Source organism: Ambystoma mexicanum, chromosome 12 (genome assembly GCF_040938575.1).
Source record: "Ambystoma mexicanum isolate Mex_15411 chromosome 12, UKY_AmexF1_1, whole genome shotgun sequence".
Taxonomy (NCBI): domain Eukaryota; kingdom Metazoa; phylum Chordata; class Amphibia; order Caudata; family Ambystomatidae; genus Ambystoma; species Ambystoma mexicanum.
Genome location: NC_090936.1, coordinates 239239884 through 239261742, shown reverse-complemented (window position 1 = coordinate 239261742; position 21859 = coordinate 239239884). Strand labels below are relative to the sequence as shown.

The 21859-nt window shown below is 42.2% G+C and overlaps 1 protein-coding gene across 4 annotated transcripts in view; it reads right to left on the bottom strand.

Moving 5' to 3' along the window:
• PTPRO (protein tyrosine phosphatase receptor type O) overlaps nt 1-21859 on the bottom strand; it is a 1358825-nt gene that overhangs the window by 784251 nt on the left and 552715 nt on the right. For all 4 annotated transcript variants that reach the window (XM_069628367.1, XM_069628366.1, XM_069628368.1 and 1 more), the window contains exon 3: nt 12729-12887. In XM_069628367.1, coding sequence (XP_069484468.1) covers nt 12729-12887 — 159 coding nt within the window. The remainder of the gene's footprint in view (nt 1-12728; nt 12888-21859) is intronic.

Genomic DNA, 21859 nt, shown 5'->3' with positions numbered 1-21859 from the left:
GCATCCCAGACTAGGCATTGACTTGGCTGTAGTGTTGATTGAATATCGCTTACAGAAAGACCATATGCAAATCAGGCTTGGCCCCACCCCAAAAGGGGCGGTCCAGCCCGAACTGCTAGGCCTCATTCCTTCTGCACGAGACCACAAGCATCCCCAAACATGTTTCGCCCTTGTTGGGGCTCATCAGTGAGGAGTAGCTTGGGTCTCTAGGCCCATCAGGCACGGGACCCACGTTTGGGCATACCCGTCCCACTCGGGGTGACATAGCAAAAACAAAGAGGTGATGGCTGGAAGGTTTAGAATTAATCTTAACCACTGGCAATGCTCTGGGCAACCCTCCAGACCACTGTTCTTCGCCTGCCAAGCCATTACAGAAGGGAAAGACCATATGCAAATCAGGCTTGGCCCCACCCCAAAAGGGGCAGTCCAGCCCGAACTGCTAGGCCACATCCCTTCTGCACCAGACCACAAGCATCCCCAAACATGTTTCGCCCTTGTTGGGGCTCATCAGTGAGGAGTAGCTTGGGTCTCTAGGCCCAGCAGGCCCGGGACCCACGTCTGGGCATACCCGTCCCACTCGGGGTGACATAGCAAAAACAAAGAGGTGATGGCTGGAATGTTTAGAATTAATCTTAACCACTGGCAATGCTCTGGGCAACCCTCCAGACCACCGTTCTTCGCCTGCCAAGCCATTACAGAAGGGAAAGAAGATATGCAAATCAGGCTTGGCCCCATCCCAAAAGGGGCGGTCCAGCCCGAACTGCTAGGCCACATCCCTTCTACACGAGACCACAAGCATCCCCAAACATGTTTCGCCCTTGTTGGGGCTCATCAGTGAGGAGTAGCTTGGGTCTCTAGGCCCAGCAGGCACGGGACCCACGTCTGGGCATACCCGTCCCACTCGGGGTGACATAGCAAAAACAAAGAGGTGATGGCTGGAAGGTTTAGAATTAATCTTAACCACTGGCAATGCTCTGGGCAACCCTCCAGGCCACCGTTCTTCGCCTGCCAAGCATTTACAGAAGGGAAAGACCATATGCTAATCAAGCTTGGCCCCACCCCAAAAGGGGCGGTCCAGCCCGAACTGCTAGGCCACATCCCTTCTGCACGAGACCACAAGCATCCCCAAACATGTTTCGCCCTTGTTGGGGCTCATCAGTGAGGAGTAGCTTGGGTCTCTAGGCCCAGCAGGCACGGGACCCACGTCTGGGCATACCCGTCCCACACGTGGTAACATAGCAAAAACAAAGAGGTGATGGCTGGAAGGTTTAGAATTAATCTTAACCACTGGCAATGCTCTGGGCAACCCTCCAGACCACTGTTCTTCGCCTGCCAAGCCATTACAGAAGGGAAAGACCGTGTTTTTGTATTGTGAATTGACAGAAATTCACAGCAGGGCATACCTTGTGAACAGTGAGAGGATCAATAGCCCGCCCCAATGGTCCTTTTCCTCATCTGCATATAGATTATGTGAGTATGTTGCAAAACATGCAATCGCTACAAATACATGCTACTAGTAGTGTGTCCTTTTTCCCAATGGATTGAAGCAGGTCCATTCACAACCCGATACCACATGTACTGCCAAGTTTCTCATACATGAAGTGTTCCTAGATGGGTTGTATGCGAAGTCCTGTGGTTTGATAATAGGCTGGAATTTGTAAATGAGATGTTTGAACAGATTACTCTTCTATTAGTCATGAAGCATACACCCACAGGTAAATGGTGTTTGTGAGCATTTAAATTGACTCCTTAAAGAAAGGATAGCTAAAATACAGATTAATTTGTCGAAGGGATGGCTATGTTGCCTACCCCTTGCCTTATATGTACTGAGAAATCAGCCTGGCTCAGATCACCATCTGACACCTCATGAGCTGGTGACTGGATGCTGCATGAGAGTACCATTTGCTCATCTGACTCAGTCTGTAATTGTCACAATCCATCACCAATCTTAAGGTATGGAAGACAATAACTCATCAGGAATGAGGAAGGAATTCTGGCTGCTACCTCCCTATGCTCTGACACCGGAATCGTTAGTAGTCAAAAAGACCTTCCTAATGATGTACCTCACTAGCTGATAATGTAAGGAAAGCTAGAGGAGTAAATCACTGGAAAGGGCGTGGAATCCACCACAACAGGAAAACACTGGCTGCAATAAAGGGCACAATTCAGTATTCAACCTTGAATAGATCACAATAAAGTAAGCCAGAAAGAAGCTACCCTAACCTGAGTGCAATGATTCCTGACTTCCTGATTGGTTTGCAAAACACCTCCTTGTCTTCACCTAGGAAGGCCATGTAACCATGGTAAATACTGGGAACAGTAAATATAGCATCCTCCACCCTCCCCCCCTTGTCCTACTGTGTAATCTCACCCTAAATGTCCTCTTGCCGTAAGGAATGTTGATGGAGTCCAAGATGGTCCAGAAGATGACATCAAGGCAAGTGCAAAACGAGGAAGAGGAGGTCAGGGACTAAAACCCGAACAGCACAAGGGATGCACTAGAGTCAGGTTGGTGCACCTGTGAATCCACAGGAGAGTGTTCATAAAGTCCTGTGCATGTTTCCCTAATGGAATAGAAGGACTATTAGGAAAAAGGTGTCAGGCAGTGGTTCCTCGACGTGAGGTAGAGCAGAGTCTGCATTAGCATTAGGATGGAACAGTTCAGTTACATGCAGAAGAATGTACAAGAAAACCCCAATGCATGCAGCGAGGTCCTGATCTTAAGCAGCACACAAAGGGGCAAGAAACAGAGAATGCCATGATTTACAAATGCCGTGGGCAAAGACAAAGTAGTCCGTTAGGCAGGCTGAGGTAGTGGAATACCGTGGATGACAAATGCTGTGGGCGAAGAACAAGAAGTCCGTTTGGCAGGCCGAGGTAGTGGAATATCATGGATGCAAATGTCGTGGGTGAAGAACAAGAAGTCGGTTTGGCAGGCCGGGTCATATTAATCTGTGGTTGACAGTTACCGTGGGTGGAGACAAAGCAGTCCATTAAGCAAGCCGGGGTTGTCAACAGTGAAGCAAGGATAGCCAAATAAGAGGCAGTATAATGGGCAGAGCATCAAGAAAACAATAATCAGAAGCACCTGACTCCTGCCCGCCGAAGGTTTAAATAACATCTATGAAGGTGTATTCCTGACGCGAGACGTAGTTCTCCGTGCCACGTGACGTCCAAGAGCCGCAGGGTCCAGACGTATAGAGCACCATCTTTGGAGAGCACAACATTGCCATGGAAACCTCCCTGTGAGTTTCCAGCAAGAAAAGACTGCCCTTTCAGCCATTCTGTGAGCAAACAGCAGACATACAGAAAGCGAAATGGCAGTCAGCCTGGCCTTGGTGTTGGAAGGAGAAGAAATGGAGCAATGATCAGCTGGCATGACCGTAATACTGCTTCCAAAAACTTAAAGTTATGAGAAAGATTCTGTCGCTGCTGACTGCTGGACCAAGGTAGTCACTTTAGTGACCATGGGATCGCTGCACTATTGCAATGGGTTTTATCGAGAGCAACTGAAACATCAGATACAGAGGCTGCAAGTACTTCAAAACTTAGTGCCAAAGCTGTCCCTGAATGCCCCTAGACTGACCCCATCTACCGGCTTGCTGCGTCACCTTCACTGGTTACCGGGGAAGGCCTGAGTTGAGTTTAAAACTCTGAATATCACTCGTTGGACGATACACGATACAGGTGCTAGTTATTTGAGTTACCAGAGAGCCCGGTTAGGTGGTTGCTCCTTTTGGTGCTCACTCCTGTTTTAAGGAATGAGACCCCTCTGCCTTTGAAAGTAATTGAGGAGCATTTGGCATTTCGCAGGGCAGTTAAAACCTATCTTTTTTAATTGGTCCTTTTTTACACTACTAGGGCTTTTTTGCCCCCTTGAATGTCTGCTTAGTGTTTAGCACCTAGACGCCTAAGGGCCTTAGATTCACTTTATAAATACATAGAAATGTATGCCCATAGTGTAGCAAAAACATTAGTGGATGAGATACATGATTATTTTACAAATATGACCGGTAGTATTTCTTTTATTTCCCAACAGATAAAAAATTGGAGGGAAGGGTTGAAGAAGAATGAAGAAGACAGCCAAACGATCAATCCTATAGAAATGTTGAAGCCACTTAGTTTGTATCCAGGGGACCAAGTGCTTGTAAAGAGTTTTGTCCACACTTGGAATAAGTCCTTCTTTGAAGGAATGTACCTAGTAGAGGGGGACACCCACACTGCTGTGAAAATCCAAGGAAGATGAGCTTGGCTGCATCTGAATGATGTTAAGCCTTACAAAGGAGAGACTCATATCGCTCTTGCACCGGTTGACAATGAAGCAAGAGAAGAAGTTCCGCAAATGCAGACCCAATATACCAAGAGCCAAAAAGATGCATCACAATAAAAACAATTTAACTTTTGATTATTCCCAAATTTAAAGTGAAACGAACAATCATTTCAGTATTCACTGAATTATTCTTGATAGGTTAAAGAGACAATGTTTTGAATACAGAAAAAGAAGAAGAGCACAAGATGCTTTATGTTGTCTAGAATGTTACACACATTCTTGTATGCTGTTTTCACTTATATAATTCAATCCTTTCCAGCTCTTGTGAGACAAAACGTTGATATTGTCATCTTTTTGGAAAATTCTAAGACAGCCCCTTTTACTCAAAGTATCATCATTGCAATAGTATTAAAATTTCTGTTATAAAAAAGGTGATTGTCATAAAAAATAACAAGAACTAAACGTTGATAAAAGAGAATGGGAATTTTCCAATTTGTGAAAGACACATTGCTAACAAGAAGACCTATTAATTCACAGAATGCAGTAAGACATATTAATTCTTTGTACAAAATGTAGCCACAAGAAAGATTGTAAATCTTCAGTCCTTAGTTTCCTTATTCTTATAGCATTTTTGCAAATTATGTTTTACAATATTGATGATGTGTCCAACAATGAGACCTATATTTCTATCCCTACAAAAGCATGAGGGATATTTTCCCCTAATATTTCTAAGCAAATTATCTGACTTAAGTGGGATGCTCGAGAAGATCATGAGAATATAAATACATACCTTGACAACTCAATCCATTTAAAGAATAACATGTGATATCAGCACATGAAGGAAGTGGGGAGGAGACATCAGATGACAGCTGCTTTGTATCTTCTCTCATCCCTTATGCCCTGAGCACAGCCAGAACATGTACAGCAATAGAAAGACTTACACATTATGAAAAGTGTTGCAGTTGTCTATGACGAAAGGACAACTTGAAGGAAAATTGGCAACTTTACGATCAATGTCATAGAGAACGTTCCTATATGAAGATGCTTACATAAAAACGCAGATGATAACAGAACCGAGTTGGAAGCGTGGAATGCTCCTGTTCTCATTCAGTAGTCTGACTGGAGGACAGATGAGTATTGTTGAACAAAATAGACTGGATTGTCGAGACACAACAACTGGATTGTGCAGATTTTCAACAAAATCCATAGAAGCTTATCATGACATCCCAGATTAGCACCCATTGTTCAATAGGACGGTAGCGATATTTACAGCCATATTCATGCCAGGTGTTCAGGCTGCAGCAAACACCAAGTGGTTACAAATCACCAGGTGGGAACTGCTACAAAAATTAACACAACAAAAAAAGGTTCTAATGTGATTAGAGAATAATTGAGGGTCATCAGAGTCATGACCTTCCAGAACAGTTATGTTCTTGACTGAATTACAGCAATAGAAGGAGGCATGTGCGCCATGATTGTGACTTCCTGTTGCATATACACCCCTGCCATGATGGATAAAATGGAACCCTGACTTAGGCAATAACTATGGTGTCAACTCTGCATACGAAAATGGTGGAAGAAGTAGATGAGGCCAAAGTTGAAGATTGGTTTTCATCTCTATTCTCGTGGGTTCCAACCTTTGTGGCAAATTTCTTCATATTGGGAGTAATACTAGTGCTAGTATTCTGTCTTATAAGATTAATCATAGGGTAAGGTAGGACGACAGCAAAGAAAGCTATTGGGATGAATATAATGATCGATGTAAATTCTGTGACTGATGAGCCTACACAGTACGAAAACACCACACAGGAGGACCTGAAAGGAACTACCTTGGCAACCCCAGGAATTAGGTTTTATTATCTCAAGGATCATAAGATCTATATGGGACATTGGGTGTTCTGTCAACCGACTGTGGAGTGTTGCCATATGACCTGGAGTGTGGATGAACAAATAAAGAATGCAGGTGAACTGAAGAGGGTGACGAAGATATGGATTCTGATGAAAACACAGTGTGAAGAAAAAGTGAAGAAAATTGAGGAGGTGGTCGAGGACTCGACCAGAGAGAGGTAGAGAGGTAGATGTACACATCATCTATAGAGCCCGCCCCCTCACCTCCATTATACTGGAAGAGCAGCAAGAGAACACTGTGCATGATGCCTGGTATCATCCCAATACCACAATGAAGGTACGAAAGACGTTAATTGCTCAGACAACCATATCAAATGTACCCTCAAACTGATGCAGTAGACATGAGTCTGCAGATACCACTGCACATAGAAGAGCTATAAGTAAAGTTGGTCAGAAGAGAAGTGATGTCATGAAAAGAGAAGATACATAGACACACTAAATCTAATGTATGGATGCTCACAAATGAAGGTGTAACTGGAGCAATGAAGTAAACATGTACGCGAATATGAAGAAAACCATATACAAAGATAAGTAAAAAGAGATGCAGTAGATGAATATATGCAGAAACACAAGGTAGATAAGATGATGAAGAAGCTTGCTAAAGTAGGAAATATAGCATGAGTAAAGCAGCCATGTTGAGAAAATGAATGTTGGCATTGTATAATAGTAAGCAAGAAATCTCGAGGAGAGAGACCAAGTCTGCAGAGCTGACAGGTCCTGGAATACAGCTTCATGCAAGAACAAAGGGTATTTGCTTGGCTCAGGCTCGAGGATGCCACAGCAAGAAGCAACTGCAAAGAATGAAAGGAGTCAAAGAGTATAAGCCATGTACGTAAGACATATTTCTCTGTGATTAGGCAAATCAGTGATTAACTAGGGGTGCCAAGAATTGAACAATCAAAGATACAGAAAGCATATGCAGGACGTAGCAAACAAGTCTCCAGAGTCCAAGAGGAGCAACCTCATCCAATGTAATTGAATCAAATAGCATTAAATAGAAGGACAGAATTGACAAAATGATGGTCTCTTCACAAGCGGTGTAAGACCAAAAAAACAAGGCCTATTCATAAATCTCCAGACAAAGACAGCAATATTCCTCCACTCCCTATAAAGGTCTGAGGAAGAGAATGGCCAGCCAGGTGAACTACAAAGAAGAAGCCTTGACTAAGAAGCCTTGACTTAGGGCCTGACTGATGAGTGATGGTAGGCTAATTAGCTAAGCAAGGCTGACGCTGTTCCCCTGCACCTGGGTTTCATTGCTAGCGTGCTGCTATCAAGCTGAATGTCCAAGGTTGGAAGAGAGTGGCAACCAATCATTAGGGCCTATGTGGTGGTAAACTATACATTGTTGCAAAAGCCTATCTGCTGCTGTTGTTGTTATGCTATTATCTGTATTGTAGTAGCTAGAGTGTGTTTAAGCCATGCCTACCAGATAAGGGGCATCCAATGATGATACTAACCCTAATAAGAACCATAGGTTTATATGTTCCCTTAACCAATCCGTCCATCCGATAGGTTTTTACTGTTTGCGAAGTAGGACGACATCATAACTGCGAGGTATAAAGCCTTTTGTGTAACTGAAATGCGATGAGAGTGTGTGAGCTACAATCTGTTTGTTCGCCAGGTTTCCCTACTTTACTGAATTGATAATAAAGTAGTATGTTGCCATATTCTTTAAGTTTCTCTGGTTATTTGGTCCTTAGATCATTTATTTGGTAATCCCATTCGGCACTTGAAACGCTCCAGGTTCTACTGCACAAAAGCAGGCGTAAATAAGTGGTGAAGAGTGACCAAACAAGGATTTCTGTGTTGCTATATAATAGTGTCACACAAAACCAGCATTAATAAAAACACAAAATGAGTTTTAACAGTAAAGGAAAAGAACACCAGAAAGAAAAGCGATAAGGGCCCCTCTCATCCATTGTGTAAGTGAGCATAGCTTTTTTGAGGACTCTGAAGTTTAGCTAGATATTTTCTTGCAAGATAAAGACACTCAAATTAGTTCACCAAATAGGTTGAGGTGACACTTGATAGGCCCTCCCAGAATAGCGCTATGGCTTTGGGGTATGTTCTTTTTTGCTTTCTATTTAGCTTGTTCATTCTGGTACTTGTCTCTGCAGATATGCACTCAACTAATATAGTAAGGACTTACATATAAATAGGTCATATTTAGAGATGATAGTACATACATCAATTGTTTGGCCTACTATGTGGGATGAAATCCTCCCACCTGGTTAGAGGCGGAAGGAATAACATGCCAGCTCTGCAGCTCATGATCTGAGAACACCTTTCCTGTTTCTAGACAGTACACTTATTTTGAGCGCATGTATAACAGACAGTTTATGCATATCATTCTCTGTTTGTTGCAAAATTGTGATCGGTACATGTAAGACATTAGTGTGAGAGACAGAATGAATGTACTGTTTAAACCGATTTTAACTAAAACAATTCCAGCGTTTTCTTCCACTCACAAATGCTAATGTTATAATGTTAAATGTCTTTTATACTGCACCTATCATCACCAAGTAGTGGCTGTAAAGTGCCAAACCTTGCCTCTGTGGATGCAAATTGTGACCCTGCTACGCATACCAAACCTTGGTCTTTGGGAAAGAGAAGGATACTGTGGGATGTTTTAACCCACTAGGCTCTGCCCTGCGACATCCCTGTGTGCTGATGGTGCAAGAATGATCGAAATGGCTGCAAGACCCCTATGCGCGCCAAAACCTATGAAAATTGCACTTTGAAACCGGAATAGATGGCTGCCAAATCTACTTTGCCTGTTGTCAGTAGTGGAAGGAGACCTCACTGCTGAAACCTGTCACTGGGCTGCCTACCAAGGAAAAATGGAAACTGCATGAAAGGCAGTGCTTTCTTGAAAGAAACACAGACATTGCTCTTAAATCCCTTTTTCTTAGTTCCTGAAAATACCAAATACCGGTCCAAAACATCACAAAACGTCCAATATCTTTGCTGGGTGTTACCTGCTACTTCATTTAAGGAATCAATTTGAACATCCAATGTCATGAAAAGCGGATTCTATTATCAAAATATCCACAGGAAGAAGTGTGCTTGCCTGTGAAAATGTGTTAAAATATGGGCACAGTACCAGAGGCCGCCTGTATGACAGCTGTCATTAGTTGCATCAGAAGCTTACACTTGTTCAATTGAAATCAAATGTCTGGAAATTGAGTGACCTGTCATCAAAAGTAATCTAGGTTGTAACTATTTAATCTTCATGGTTTATAGACTGGAATTAGTGCTCTAGCTGCTTGTTTAAAAATTGCAAGTTTTATTTTAAACCAAGAAAAATGTAAGAAATTGACAGTGAATTTAAGCTGAACTCAAAGTCACCAAACCAGTTCTGCCCAGCTTCCCCCAACAAAAGGCATCTTCCCTGCTTCCCACCAAGGCCAGGAACTTACACCTTTGTGTTGATTAAATCAGGGGAGGAGATTTTGGGCTGCTGCTGGAGGAGCATAATGGACGTTGCTTGGCTGAAAGGATATGCAGATTGTAAAGTGTCAAGGTGGCCTCTGCCAGAAGGAAGAGGGCGGAGATTGCTCTTGAGCTGCAAGATGGAGATGGAGGCGGGGACAGACACTTCTGTTGATTCACAAAGCACAGAAAGCATATTTTTGAAAAGGACTGATAAAGGACTGTGCGAATTTGTAAAAATTATAGAATTAACAGCATTGTGAATGTGATTTTTTTTTTGTGCACATTTTAAAAGGAGCCAGATGTGTGATTTTCTGAGAAGCCACAGTGAAAATTCTGGTTTTGCAGCAATTGTATTTATGTCAGAAGCATGAAACTTCATACGATTATGCCCATATACAATGCGCACATATGTACAAAATTTTTGACAAATTAGATATTGTGTCCGGGAAAAAAAGTGCAAACATTTGTTAAATTCAGACCCAAGATCTCACAGCAATGAGGCTTGGAATAGGGTGTGCTCCACAAAATATGTGATCTATGTATGTTATTTGTATAAAGATTGCACACATGTAAAGATGTAATATATCAAAAATAGATTTTATGTGCAAAAGGCAAAGGGGAGGATGTTTTGCCTCATAAACCACATCATCATGATGACACTCTGTTTTCTCCTCCAATCAAGGGAGAGAGCAGACTTTAGCCAATAGACGACTACCTAGGGGGGTGTGCCTAGGATAATTCAGCATACCCACCCCTTTATCAAACACATAAATAGAGACATCTGAGGACTCAGAAAGGACACTGATCCACCCACCATCCCAATTTTGGCGAAGCACTCTGAAGGAGATCCATTCATACTCCTTGTTCCAGACTACAGAAACTTTGAAAGCAGAAAGGCTCAGAACATAGCTGAATCACTTTCAGCTGGTCCTAACTTCCAGAACCCATCCCTCAATGTAAAAGGGAAACCAAAGAAGCAGCCAGGCTGTGCTGTAACTGCTTGCCTGCCAAAGAATCATCTTCATAACTAGAAGGGCATATTAAATCCTGGTGCTGTGCCGTGCCGTGCTGTGCTGTGCAGACCAGAGAGCCATTGCAGATCCAGTCCAGTTGTGCTGTGCAGTGTAGACCAGAGCGCCTTGATGTCCAGTCCTGCTGTGTGCTTTCCAGAGCGCTTTGCTGATCGCGGACCAGTCCAGTCCGGTGTGCCCAGCAGTCTGTCCCGAAAGAATCCCTGACCAGAACCAGATCCCTGACAGTTCCATTCAATACCTTGGTAGTGAATATCCATAGTATAGGATTGTCACTAGCCTATGTACTGTCGATAGTCCTCACTATCCAAATCTATTTTATATCTAGAAACTGCATTGTAGAAATCTTTTTGTCTTGCCTGAACTCTCTCTCTTATCCTATAGTCCTTCTGTAATAGTATTGTTAAAATCATCTTTGCGCTGATATATTTCATCTGAAGAAGGCAAGCGTCTGGGTGGGCAAAAACCTGATCGGAGACGTCCTGGTCTGGTGACTGTGCTGTCGTGTAGCATTGCTTCTTCATAGTCTATCCATAGTGTAAAGAAACTTTGTTTGTATTTTAAAAACACATCTTTGGTTTACCAATTTGCCTCAATCTGAAAAAAACAACCTCCACAAAAACGTCCATAACGTCTTCATATTTTAAACTAGAAACAAAATTTAAGTGTGATTACTGCGTGCAGAGATTTTTCGTTTGGCCAAAATCTATAACGTGTAAAATAGCTTTTCATTGCACCCGACCTCAAAATTAACTTTTCAACTTGCTTACTACTCTCAAATCATTGCTAGTGTATGTCGGAAACCAGATAAAGCGACTCCCATTAGAATCTAAACCATTTCAGTGATTGAATCCATTTTCAGTGTTTTACCTATTCATTCCAAGCCAACTTTTAAAACCATTTTGACAGTTTGCCAATCAGTTCTGTTTCTCTCTTGTGTTTGCTGGGGGGAAATTGGGATTGATATATTTGCTTGAATTCTGCATTCCTGAAACCTGTTTTCTCTCCTTCTATTTCTTCATATTGCATATTGGGGGGAATGAAGAGTATGCGGGGGAAATGGTAACCACATTGACATTTGATTGAACATACCCAAAAGTATTATTTCTGTGCTGCATTGTTTTTGCTCATCATTACTCCTTGTGATTAAAGAGATTATTTAGTCTGACATCACCCCATTGGTGATTACTGTATACCCATTAAGAATAGTGTGATGATATTGTGAAAATACATAAATAAATATCTTAACTTTGCAAACCAGCCTGCTTCCTGGTTCAGTGTGACCGGGGGGGGGGGGGGGATTCCAAGAGAGGGGCATGATATAAGTGGTACATCGTTCAGAATAAAAGAACGTATAGACACAAATAATTAATTAAGGGTTTCAGTTGTGCATTCCACGCTAGGCATTGACTTAGGTGAAGTGCCGGATTGAAATCACTTACAGTACTAGTCCTGTCACAAATTTAGCTGTGAAAGGGCTAAATCTACTCGTACCGATAAACATCCATTATGAAAAAACATGCTTATTTACATAATCTATCTATACATATAATAGTGAAAATGTGCGGGTTTGTGGGTTTGTGGCTTCGCGTATGTTCCCTACATGACATTTGGACACGCCACCCCTTCCCCCAGATTTTAGTAAAAGTGGAAATGTGTGTATGGGTTTGTGGCTTCTCATTGGTCCCTATACAATTCCACACTGTTTCAGCAATCTGAACCAGATTTTGCACAGTCACCTGTTAGAACCCTCCAGACATTACTGGCTACATGACATTTAGAAACCACACCCCTTTCCCTGGATTTCAGCAAAAGCCAAGATTTCTTTGTGGGTTTATGGCTTGGCAAAGCGTTGTCCCTTATCCAATTCCACACCGTTTCACCCATCTGCACTAGACTTTGCAGAGTTACCTGTACCTATGAGGTAATAAAAGCCCGGGCAACACTGGGTATATCAGCTAGTTTAGACTAAAACACTGACGTGAACAGAGCTATTTGAAATGCAAGCCTTCTACAGTTCTATACCTCTTATGCTCAGGTCAAGATCTTTATGTAAAATAGAATAAAGAGGTTTTCTTTACCTTTATACAGCATGGTACGAAATATGTTTCCTTCCCAGTAGCTTATGTTGACCCTCGTGAAAACATTGTACTTCTCTGGATAATGAATTTCGAACAGCACCCCTGTTTCTGGAGAGGGTTTGTAGTCATGAATGGCAACGCTGCTGACAGGAAGGGGCTCTATTGGACAAGAGTACAAGAGGAAAAATTAGAGAGTCAAGAAATAGCATCCTCCTTGGAGCGCTAACGACCAATTAAGTGGACCCCTTACTTGCAACAGGGAAACGCTTGACACAAGGCAACACAAGGCGGTTCACTGTGTGGAGGAGGAATCTGGACAGACAAACGTTACATGGGAGTGTAGTTCACTCCCTCTACCGACTAAAACCTTTCTCTGGGTTATTCTGGTAACTCAGCAGTCATATTCAGCATAAAAAAGAACTGCAAGCAGTAAAATAAGAAACTAAATGCAATTATTATTAATCATTATAATTACTTCATGGAATGGTTTCATTTTGTTGCACACAAAAAATCCACAAATGTAAAAACATTGATTATATATTTATCTACGGCTGTTTAACAAACAACGTTCATGGAACTATGTATTTCTGTGGAAAACGAGTCTGTCTAATTCTATCTTCTCAGTAAGTAAAAACAGGGGGACCCCAAGTATTTATTTTATTTATATTACTTAAAGTGCACACAGTGTTAGTTACATCATGACAGTACGTAACAATATACCGTTTGATATCCAATACCTCCTTGGGATATCAAGGTGTGTGCTTACATAGACCTCTCAGTTTGTGCAAATGCGCAAATATGCATTTACCTGCGTACCTGATGGGAAGTGTTTTCATTTACAGAGAAAGCGCTAAAGAAGAGTTACTAATGTGCTGATTGCTGAGAATAATAGATTTTTTAAAATTGTTTAAAGAGTGGACCTAGCTGTAGATCAGCGCAGCAGTTTACAGGGTATTGGTAGACAGCATATGGGCTTGCAACTTTTTACAGCAGTGCAGTACTGTGAGTTTCGCTATGTGCATTGGTTTGTGCATCCATTGGGATAGGTCTTTGATCAGGTGTTGTTAAAAATGCTGAATTTAGTGCGATTTACGAAATTGAAGAATTGTGGGTCTGGGCCATTCGAAGCTGATACCGGGATCACGTTACAAAGGGTAATTGCATGACCAAAGAAGCATTATTTGTGGGTCCTATGTTTGCAGGCGAGTTGTGATTCAAGCCGGTTGGTCGATGTGCTGTGTAGGGACCATGTGTGACCAGATATCTAGAGTTTAGCTGCCGGGTACACTGGTGTGTAAATCATGACTGCTTTGCAGGTGATGCATGTATTCTTGAACAGTATCCTGCCTTGGAGAGAAACCCAAAATAGTTCAAGAAGGATTGGGTGATTCAGTGAAATTTCAGAGCCCCTGTAATAAAATATCCTGCCACGTGCTGGACTGCTTTAAGGGGAGAGCCATGAGCGGCTTGTTGCCCTGTCGAGAGGTCCTTTTCCTCATTGATGTGCGAGACCACAAGGGCCAGCACTATTGTCCAGAAGCCCTACATCAGATTTAATGGTTTGAGTTTGCAAACAGTGGAGATTTAGAGCCAGGCCTTTTGAACCTTCTTGGCTATGTGTTTCTGGAAGGACAGGCTTCTGCCAATGGTGACGCTTAAGAAGATGAATGAATTTTGTAAGCATGTACACAAATCTTGCTCTAATTATTCTGATATCAACACTTAAGCTACTTGACTGCAAAAGGCTACAACAAACTCAAACGGGTCACAAACTCCTGTCTTTGATAATCAATCAAACAACTCTGGATATAAAATGGAACCCAGAAACCTGAGCTGTGCATTCCAGTTGACAACATACAACAAATCCTCTATTCCAAGATCAACATTAGACTGATAGTCAAACACTTCAGTCTACACCCAAAGCCCCAGAACAGGAGTTCACATGAATTGCAAACCTTATTCCTTTGTTTTGCCATGGATACCCAACTCATGGCTCCATCTTCTAGCACCCCACACTGCACCATGCAAACAGCAGCTTTTGTCTACCAAATACCACTTTAACTTCAGTAGAGTAATGCCAAAGCTCACATATTTAGCGGTATAGCCCTCTGCCACACACATCAGAAACTAAGTCTCCCATCACTGCCATCTAAAATGTAATTGGCTCTCTCCTCTGGAAATGCATCCACCGAAGTCTTACCTTCACAAATCATGCAGAACTATACGAGCACTCAAGACTATGGTACTTCCAGCCTGAACTCATCATAATTGCAGGTTTCACATCAGCCCCCCCCCCTATATTCCACTGCTGCCAAATCCATGCTCTTTTACTGCAGAACTGTGTGCAACATGGCTGCAAAATGGCTGAGGTTCTTATTCACATGTCCACTTTACGTTACATGAAGAAAGGATATCAGATGATCGAGATAAGCAGGAGTGATTACTTTAATATGTAGAGCAACGCATACTGTGAGGCCATTGCGCATACTACCTTTCCTATTGTGTGGTTTGAAAGAAATCGATCCAATTTGGTGCAGATCTAGAATTTCTGTTGATTACACTCTGGTATAAGAAAGGGAGGGGAAAATATCTTGCAAAAATAAATGTTTCACTGGATATGTACTTCTGTGCATGTTATGCCAGCTCAATAGAAATATGTTGTGTAAACCAAATAAACAAATCACACACAGTGTGGTGGGGAACTACATATGTAATCCTGAAAATGCTCCAGCCCTCTGGCAGGACTGGATTTTTATCTTATGAGCATTCCAGATTCCACTCTAGAACATAATAACTAGACAGAGACTCAGAGGTTACTGTGGGCTCATGGCCTAGGTATAACAACTCTGATCCTAGGAGGAAGTAAGAATACAAAAGGAAAGGACATGATAGGAAGGAGGGAGGGAAATGGAAACCTAATCATAATCACTAAGCTTATACAGAGAAGTGGGAACGTTGGCACTGTGCCTGAAAGATGTGTAAAAATCCCCTACTGGGATGGTTCCACTTCAGGATAAACCATTGAGATAGGGGAATTAAATACCTTGAAAACAGAGCATAAACTTCACCTTTACCATCCTTCAATATAATGCTGGGATTTGCCACCTGCACCACCTTCTTTGCAGACAGGTAACATGCCTTGGCTATTTCACTCTTACCCAGGCCCACTTTGAGATTTTCAAACAACTCAACTGAAGGCATCACTCCACATGAACCTGAAGCCCTCTTTAAGAGCCCTCTAACTAAACATTTACACTCCACAAATCTCGGTATGAACTTTGAATAGATAGAATTCCACCATTCCAAACAGGGAATGTACACTGACAGCCAGCCACTGTTATCCACCATCCCCTCCTTCAGCCAAATGCCTTACCCCGTAATGGTGTGGGCCAAGTACAAGACCTCTTTCATCTTAATTAGACACTTGTTAAGCTTATACGTGCAATGCTCAAAACAACATTTACTCTAGCAGCGTACTCTTTTTCGGTCATGCTTGTGAATAAGATATTGTCTTGGAAAAGGTATGTTGCTGGCATGCCACTAGATAATTCAGGCCTGATCTTCTGAAATACCACTGCATCCAGTACCAAACTGAACAGCATGACACATTATTAGTATGCTCTTTTAGTAGTTAAACTTATATGAAGTTTTCAAAGAATCATGCACGGCTATTGGATGGGAAGCCAAGGAAAACTCCAAGGTCAAAAATAGCTTCACTGTGCACATGGCTGTCATTAACTGTCTGATATTTGGAAGGGAATGTTTCTCCTGGAATATGCACGAGTTGAGGTCTCTCAAATTAACATACATGCTCATTGTATTATTGTGATTTCTCACAATAACCACAGTGGTCAGCCATTCCACAGTGCATATCAGTCAATGTTAGCCTCTCACAACCTTCCTAACTCCTGAGCAAACTCCTACCTTAGACAGACTGGGACAGGGTGTGGCTGGTTTGCTCGAGATTGGTCCCCCCTCTTCAGCATAATACAGTGGCAAAGCCTCTTGAGGTGCCCAATCTCATCCTTGAAAACAATGGGATACTCTTGTTTCTGTGTGCTGTCAGAAACCCCATCCACTCACACTAAAGATATCCTCTTTCTTTCTGGGATGCACCTTGGTCTGACCAGCCCAGCACAGCTGTTAGGGAGAATTCTCAGAAATGTGCTAATTCCCTTCTACCTTAGATACCCCACGCTCTTTTGCTGGACTTTAGGACTTTTATTTTTTATCCTGCATTGAGTGAGACATTATTCCCACTCTCTCATGTATTTTTCTTTGATTTGAACACTGTTTCTTTTGGTTTTGGAGTCTGACAAACTCCATAGGCATCATCTTTTTACATTGTGACACACAGAACCTTCAGTGCAGTGGCACAGGGAAGTCTTTCAGATTTCCCTAAGGTTTCAATACCTTCTCTTGGTTAAACTACTGTTTCCAAGAGCAGTAAAGTAAAATTGACTTTGCTTACCTTTTGTAACCTTGTACACCCAGCACACACTATCTTCCACAGAGTGCTGGACGGGTTACTTAGTATCCCCTGTGTCTACTTTCTCATGTAACATTTTAATTTTACCCTTTCTACAATTAATGGATGGTGGCAGTGGTTTACTCTTTCCTACAATTGTGTGTTTTTACTGGGCGCTGTGTTTGCAGCTGCTGTATAGCACCCATGGGTGCCCATTTGTCAAAATGACCCAGTCTTCTTTTTTCGTCATTTCTTGTTGTAAAGGTCCTTCTTAAGATTTACTCCGTGTGCCAAACCAGGCTTGGTCCCTTTGTTCATTTTGTGTTTGGCAGGGTTCACCGCTGAATCCCGCTTCTGGCCCCAGCGTGTCTGGCAGGACAGGAAGAGAGGGAGGTTCCCAAAACTCCCTGTGCCTAGTCTTCTTGTTTACAGGAATGCACCCAAAGGTGATTGGCCAGCTGTCTGTCCGTGTGTGAGTGACAGCCAGGCTGCAAATGAATGGGAGAAACTTGCATAAAAGGCAAAGTCTTTTGCAGGGAAGGCAGAGTCGACTACTGGACAAAGGAATCCGAAGAAGAACTTGGAAGAGAAGCTTGCTGTAACTCCTGGACTGTTGGTTTGCTCAGTGAAGCCCTGCTGCAGTGCTGAAGCTCCGAATTTGCCTTGATTAGAGAAGCCCTGCAAAGGACGTCTTCTCCCCCTGGGTTGGTGGGACCAATCGACCCCAAGAAAAACTCATCTTCAAATCCTCTCTTTGCTGGCTGTACTTACATTGCTGCTGCGCTGCAGGAACCAAGTGCCAGGGACAGGAACACCAGAATCGAGTGAATTGTTTTAAAGCTGGACTCGAGCTCCAGGAAGATCCTCCGGACTCCCTCAAAGCAGGTCTGACCAACCTTGAACCACCTCAATAGAGTGATGGACCCCAGGCCCAGGAACAACAGGATCTGCCATATTTCAACAGTAACAGAAGCCAGCTGCAACCAATTTCTTCAGACCTAAGGTACTGTGAGCTAAGTGGTAATTACCTCTTGTTGTGTAGCTTGCTTGCTCTCAGTTGAGACTTGCATTTGCTGGCTTTTGCAGAGTCGCTTGCAGGTTTGCCTTTCACAATCCTCCCAGCTTGTGGCCCAAAAGTGATTTTTTTTTCTACAAAACTCTCTGACATTGTGCAAGACTTTTTACCTACCTTCAATAAGTGCCTCAGCCCCCCTAAACTTTGCTCAATTGACATTGGCTGTCCCAGCTCTTTGAAGATTCTTTTTACACGTGACTTTGTGTTTAATCTGTCCCTCCAAAAAGTCATTCATTCTTTACTTGTATAGCTAGGAAAGGGTTAATCTACATTTCATTGTCGGATGGGGGGGGGTTTCAGAAGTGCTTACCTGTTTGAGAAAATTGTTAACCATTGTTTCCTTTCCTAACCTTTCCCTTTTTTGACACCAAACTCACTACTGCTCTAAATGTACCAGTGATATATCATTGTCCACAGTGTCCTAATAATTGAAGTCACCCCAGGGTGTAGGAAGTGTCTGTGGCCATCCCCAAAGGGTATCTCCTGATTTATTGAAACTGAGCGTGTGTATTTTGAAGTGTATTTAAGTGTTAAATATCTGCTCCCTACTAAAGAAGGCTTATTTTAAAACTGACTGTTAAATTAATAAATAATTGTTTAATCAAGAAACCTTGAGCGTAAGTGTTATTGGGATACTTGTCACTGTGAAACTCTATGTTGCAACCCTACAGCTCAGATTGACCCCTCTTGAGATAAGTCTGCTCAGTCACTCTACCAACTTGTGTAGTACAGACTTATACCAAAGGCTGGGTTAACTATTGTCAAGAGGATAAGGCTGGTCCAGTCTCCCACAAGATACTGCATTAGAAACGTCATATAGGGGTCGCCAGAGGTCGCAACTGCGACCTCTGAGGTCTCCCTTTTCACCTCTAAAAAGAAAAAGCAAAAAAAAGTATTCTTTTTTTTTTTTAAGTTTTTATTTTTTTTTGGTAATGCAAGCTCCTGGGCTGTGGCCAGCACCATGTGGCTTTTACTTCTAGAGTGGCTGGATTTCTTGTTCAGGCCCCGAAGAAAAATAAGAAAAGGAGTGCCACAAGTCTAACACTTTCAGCACTGACCCTAAATAAGAAAGAATAGGAATACCAAATAATGTGTCATTCTGGAATTCGATAAAATAATTGCTAGACTCATTAAAGGTTTATTTCAGGCACACTTCAGTGGGTGAGTCACTGATTTAGTCTGTTCTTAAACACCTCAACTCAGCCTTTCATCCTTCTGGTGTCGATAAATGAGTACCAAAACAGGTTGGGTGATATTGGGTGTATAGTTTTTCTATATAAAGCGCTTAAGCGTAAGTGCTATATAATAAAACATCATTATCATTTGGTCATGGAAGTCTGCTTGCATTCACAGTAATTTGGTAATATGGGCCTATACACACTGATCTTAACAATACATATGGCCATCCATTCTTGTATGACATCATATAGTGATATCGTATCCATATTTTTCATAGTGTACAATGCTGTGATGCCACTTCCTGTTTTGTCAACAGGTGAAAGGTTGTGTACCACTTTGGGGTGGGGTCAAATGATATCACTTCCTGTGATGTCATCTGGGGTCAAGGGTCGCGTGATGTCACTTCCGCTACCCCTGGCATGTTGGTGAAATGACGTCCCTGCACTACATACAATCTTGCCTAACATGAGCTGATCCTATTTCAGCCACAAAGACTTAACTTGCAATAACCACCCCATGAAACTCATTATGTTCCAGGTAAATCCCAGCACTACTAGGGAACTCTTTTCGCATTCACATGGGTAAAGACCAGGTAATTTAGAGCTTATGGGGAGCAGACTGCATTAGATTTGGGATTTCTTTCCCAGTGATACTCATTATACAGCTGGGTCCACTCTTAAAACCACTGTGAATGGCTAAAACTAGAACACACTCAACATCCTCTTTCCACACACATCACATGTTTTTCCTCCCCTACCATTGTGTAATACCCCTTCATCTGCTGGATTTGGTGTGGAGTGAAACAGAATATTCTCAGGCCCTCATTCCTGTGATATGTTATGCTAGTCTGTTAATCTACTTCCTCAAGCACCACACACCATTGAGTATCCACTGTCTCATCCGAGACTTGCCTGAATTCCTATAATTCACCATCCCTGGAGCACAAGCTATACTTGATGACTTGCCTAATCAAACAAACGCCTTGATCATTTTGGCTTAAACCCAGCTACAGCTCCTTACTGATGTCAGTGTTGACCATGGCCACAAGAGTCTCCTCCCTAATGCAACAGTCATCCTCTACAGTTGAGGAAACACCACATTTATATTCTTTTTTTTTATTTGAAATTTAATTGTAGTACAATTTTTACAAAAGACGAGAGATGAAAAACGGTATGCTCCACACTTCTTTCAAAAGTTTTGAAACTTGGGAGGCCATCAGTCCTAGTTTGTTAGTGAAGGATCTTCGCGTTGGTCCAAGTCAAGCTCTTTGAAGAACAGGGCCATGCCCATCACCCTCGCGTGTTTGTACCGCTGTTTAGGGCGATCCACCAACTCTCTTCGTCGAAAGTTTTAAAAGTTGCTAGAATTTTACTCGGGTATCTTTCTCTGGTAATTTGTGTTCCTGTGCAGGATAGTAAGAGGTGGCGGCTAGTTTCTATCTTGTCTTTTTCTTCACAGTATCGGCATTTGTTTGCAGTATTGTATTCTTGCCGCCAATACTTCATTAGTCTTAATCTGATTTAATCTGAATCTTAGAAATAGCCTCGCTAGGAATTTATCTGGAAATTTCTCTAAATAACTCCGAACTGTATTCACTTTCATTGACGTTGGAAAGCCCTCTGTTAATTTGTAGTTATTAGCCGCTTCAAGTTTCATAATCTAGTCTCTTTTCATTAATCGTTTTTGCACTTCTTTTGGGTTTTCTAAAAGTTCTGCCTCAGTGGTATCCAGGGCCCATTTAGTCATGATGGATTTCTAGCCACTTTCCAATTCAGAACTGACAATGTACAGGATCATGGGTCTAGGTTCTATGATCACCTTTCTATAAATCATCAGGTTGTTTCTTGTAGCTAATGCTCCCAATGATGATGTGCATAATTCACGCCTAATAAGAGTCATTGGTGTCGTGTGAGATAGGCCTAAGAGTCTTCTCCAAAAATAACTCTCTAGTTTTAGCCATAGAGTTGTTGGTAATAAAGGCATTGCCTTTGTCCCATATGTCAAGCTTGGTGTCGCCTTCGCTTTGAAAAAAATGATGATGGGTATTAACGAGGAGCGTCTGTGCTTCCTATCAATTGACTTTGCTTGAGACGTTAGAGTTTTTAGTCTAGCAAATATAAAGTCTTGCATTGGGTACTCTGTTGGGCTGCTGCTCATGGTTACTCCAAGTTATCTAAAGGAGTTGACCTTCTCCAATCAGAGGCTGTCTGCATTCCAATTGTTTTTTTCCAGTTTTTTCTCTCACCTTTCCATCACCATTATCTTAATTTTTGCTTTATTCATTTCGAGGTTGTTAGTCATTGAATACTGGGAAAGGTTGTTAAACGTCTAGAAGAATAATATCATTAGCGTACAATATTCTAGAGACTTTCATGCCTCCACTTTTGGGGGAAAGATTCTCAACATCTC